At 45.6% G+C, this 3,251-nt stretch overlaps 1 protein-coding gene across 4 annotated transcripts in view; it reads right to left on the bottom strand.

Moving 5' to 3' along the window:
• Window positions 1–3,251, bottom strand: part of Pkd1 (polycystin 1, transient receptor potential channel interacting) — a 48,626-nt gene that overhangs the window by 9,400 nt on the left and 35,975 nt on the right. For all 4 annotated transcript variants that reach the window (XM_004627868.2, XM_023711858.1, XM_023711857.1 and 1 more), the window contains 4 exons: window positions 2,253–2,423; window positions 2,002–2,145; window positions 1,708–1,918; window positions 1,492–1,618 (listed from right to left, as the gene is read on the bottom strand). In XM_004627868.2, the coding sequence (XP_004627925.1) occupies window positions 1,492–1,618; window positions 1,708–1,918; window positions 2,002–2,145; window positions 2,253–2,423 (653 nt within the window). The remainder of the gene's footprint in view (window positions 1–1,491; window positions 1,619–1,707; window positions 1,919–2,001; window positions 2,146–2,252; window positions 2,424–3,251) is intronic.

Raw genomic sequence — 3,251 nt, 5'->3', positions numbered from 1 at the left:
CTGGCATGTGGTGCTGGAGGATCGAACCGCGGTCCCTGTGCTTTGCCAAGCTTGTTCCAAGTAGGTGCTTTAGACCACTGAGCCATCTCTCCAGCCCCTCCTTCCTCTTATATATGTATTTTTCTTTTTGCTGTACTGGGGATTAAATCCAGGACCTCCATACTGAACTAAATCCCCAGTCCTTTTAAAATTTTTTAAAATTTTATAGCTGGGCATGATAGTGCACACCTGTTACTCCAGCACTTGGGAGATCGGGGCAGGAGGAACACTGCAATTTCAAGGCCAGCCTGGGCTACATAGTGAGTTCAAGGCCAGCATAAATTGCATAGTGAGACCTTACCTCAAAAAATCAAAAAAATAAAATAATAATTAAAAATTGAGCATTAATTTTTTTCTTTCTTTTCTTCTTTTTGACTTTTTTGGGACCAATTTTGCATGTTTGTATTTGTTAATTTGAAGACAACAATATGCATTATAACAACCATTGTTCAACTCCTATCATTTTGTTCAGTGAAATTCTATATCATTTCTTTTATAATTTTTACATTTTTTTATTCTCTTTAAAAAAAGAAAGGAAAAAATTGTCAGGCATGGTTGTACGTGCCTGTAATCCCAACATTTCGGAGGCAAGGCAGAAAGATTACTGCAAATTTGCCAGCTTGGAGTACAAAGTGAGGCCACGTCTCAAAAAGACACAATTTTTTTAATTAATTCATTTTTGAGAATAGTCTTACAATAACTGCTAAATTGCCTAAAATGGGCTTAATTTCCAATCCTCCTGTCTCAGCCTCCCAGTATATGCAGGAAGTCTTTGTGAAAGACTTGTCTTAATCTTTAAACTGGTTTTTTGTTGTCGTCTTTGGTGTACCAGGGATTGAACTCAGGACCCTGAGCTTGTCAAGCAGGTGCGTAAGCCACTGAGCCATCTCCCTGGCCCTCTTTAACTGTTTAATTCACCAGTGAAAGCTGTCTGGGCCTGACTTTTCTTTGTGGGAGGTTCTATATTACTAAGTCAGTCTCTTTTACTTGCTTTTCATCTTGGATCATTGGATCGTCTATTCTTCTTCTTTTTTTTTTTTTGGTACTGGGAATTGAACTCGGGGCCTTGTATACATCCATTTTTTCTTGAGCTGGTCTTGATGGTTTATGTCCATTTCTCCTAAGTTACCTAACACATTGGCACACGGTTGCTCATGACATTCCCTTCTATGTAATGATGTGCCCTCTCATTTATGATTTTCACAATCTGAGTTTTCTCAATTTACCCAAATTGCTGCCAGTATTGTGGACCTTGCCAGGGATATAGCTCAGCAGAATAAGCACCTGCCTGGCAAGTGCAAGGTCCCAGGTTTGATCCCTGGTACCCCAAAACAAACAAGTAAATATTGAAGCCCTTTTCAAAGAGTCAGCCTTTGGTTTGTTAATTTTTCCCTTTGGGTACAATGCTAAATAGCAGTTATGGGCCCATACTCAGCTCCGGTCTGAACTCACCTTGCTCCGGGACATCCGGAAGAGGAACAGGATGGCCAAGTAGACGGGGTAGACAACCACACTGGACACCAGGCCAATGGCAACTGTGTCAGCACTTGGTGGAACCAGACTGGATACAGGCCCCACACTGTGGCAGGAGACAGACCCTGGCCAGGTTAAAATGAGAGGCCAGGAAGTTGGGCAAGGGGAGGCTACCTTGACCCCATAGGCACCCACCTGTAGGTGGTATCTCCTACCACCCCGTACCACACAGCATTGGCACCCAGGAAGAGGCAGATGAGGAGGACACAGCAGGTGGCCCTCTGAACACGAGTAAAGCGACTTCGAGCTGGCCGGTCCCATATGGAGAGCCAGATGTGCTTGTCAAAGAAACCACGCTGCAGTTCTGCCACTAGGAGGCGCTGGAACTGCCATAGGGCTGCATCACCTGGGAGGGCAGCAAGAAAGAGGCTGCAGGTGGCCCAGGGTGGGGCGCCCCCAACCCTCCTTTGTCTCCTCCCTGGGTCTTACTTGCAGCCAGCACCTCCTTCTCCACTAAGCCACCATTGGCCTCTGTCTCCACAGACAGCCAATCATTGACCAAGAAGAAGGTACTGTGGGCATTCTGCAGGTCCCTCACGATGACATGCTGTAGAAACCAGGCGGGGCTGAGCCCTGTAGAGGTGATGGTGAGGTAAAGACCAGGATGCTGGCAGGGGATGGAGGGAAGACATAGGGGACCAGGGTGCAGGAGTAGCAGCAACAGCAACAATTGCCCAGACCTTTGTTGTCATGCCACACTCGGATCTTCCACACATTGCCCAGGCTGTGTGGGGTGGCAATCCGGAAGATGTCCAGGCTGTTTCGGTGAAAGGCCCTGTCCCCATCCAGGTGTCGGTGGCCACTCCGGCTGTCTGCTCCATATAGCATGATGCCCACATGAGCTGTGGTACCTGGAGGGTAGGAGAACTCTGGGTATGGAGCCCACTTCCTCCAACATTTGTGTTCTTAAGCACAGGCAGCCCCTACTCTGCACAATTCTGATGGATACAAATTGCAGTTTCCCTCTATTTGTTACATAATCACCAATCCAGTACCAACAGCTATAGCTCTGGGTAACCAAGGTGTGCTGTCGGCAGGTGACCACAAAGTGCAAACCCAGTTGCCACCTCTTAGCCCCCCAGTCACTATGGGATAAAAGGTGGATCACAGCCAGGGACCAGGCAGTGTGGAATTCACTAATGAATATAGACTCATCCACCTATGCGTAACCCTGCCATGTACAAATGCAACACTTGGGTGGCCTCTTCCTTGCCTGGTGATACACCCACATTTTTTTGTTTTTGTGCAAGATGAGGTGTTGCCAACTAACTTGGGCTAGCCTCAAACTCATTATATGGCCCCAGGCTATCTCAAATTTGTGATCTTCTTGTCTTAGCCTCCACAGTGTTAATATTACAGGAATGTACCACCACACCTGACTGACCCATGTGAGTTTTGAAAAATGGCTATTAGCTGGGTGTGGTGGCACATACCTGTAATCCCAACACTGAGGGAAGCTAAGGAAGGAAGATCCAAAGTTCAAGTAAAAAAAAAAAAAAAAAGTTCAAGTACAGTCTGGGCAATTTAGCAAGATCTTGTCTCAAAAAATAAAAAGGACTGGGGATTAGCTCAGTGGTACAGTATGTGCCTAACAGATACAAGGCCATTAGTTCAATCCTTAGCAATGCATAAAAGAAACAAAAATGGAAAAAAAAAAAAAAGAAAAAAAAACACTAATA

Source organism: Octodon degus, unplaced genomic scaffold (genome assembly GCF_000260255.1).
Source record: "Octodon degus isolate 3935 unplaced genomic scaffold, OctDeg1.0 scaffold00021, whole genome shotgun sequence".
NCBI classification, from domain to species: domain Eukaryota; kingdom Metazoa; phylum Chordata; class Mammalia; order Rodentia; family Octodontidae; genus Octodon; species Octodon degus.
The sequence above is the reverse complement of the archived record's forward strand: the minus strand, read 5'-3'. Positions and strand labels throughout refer to the sequence as shown.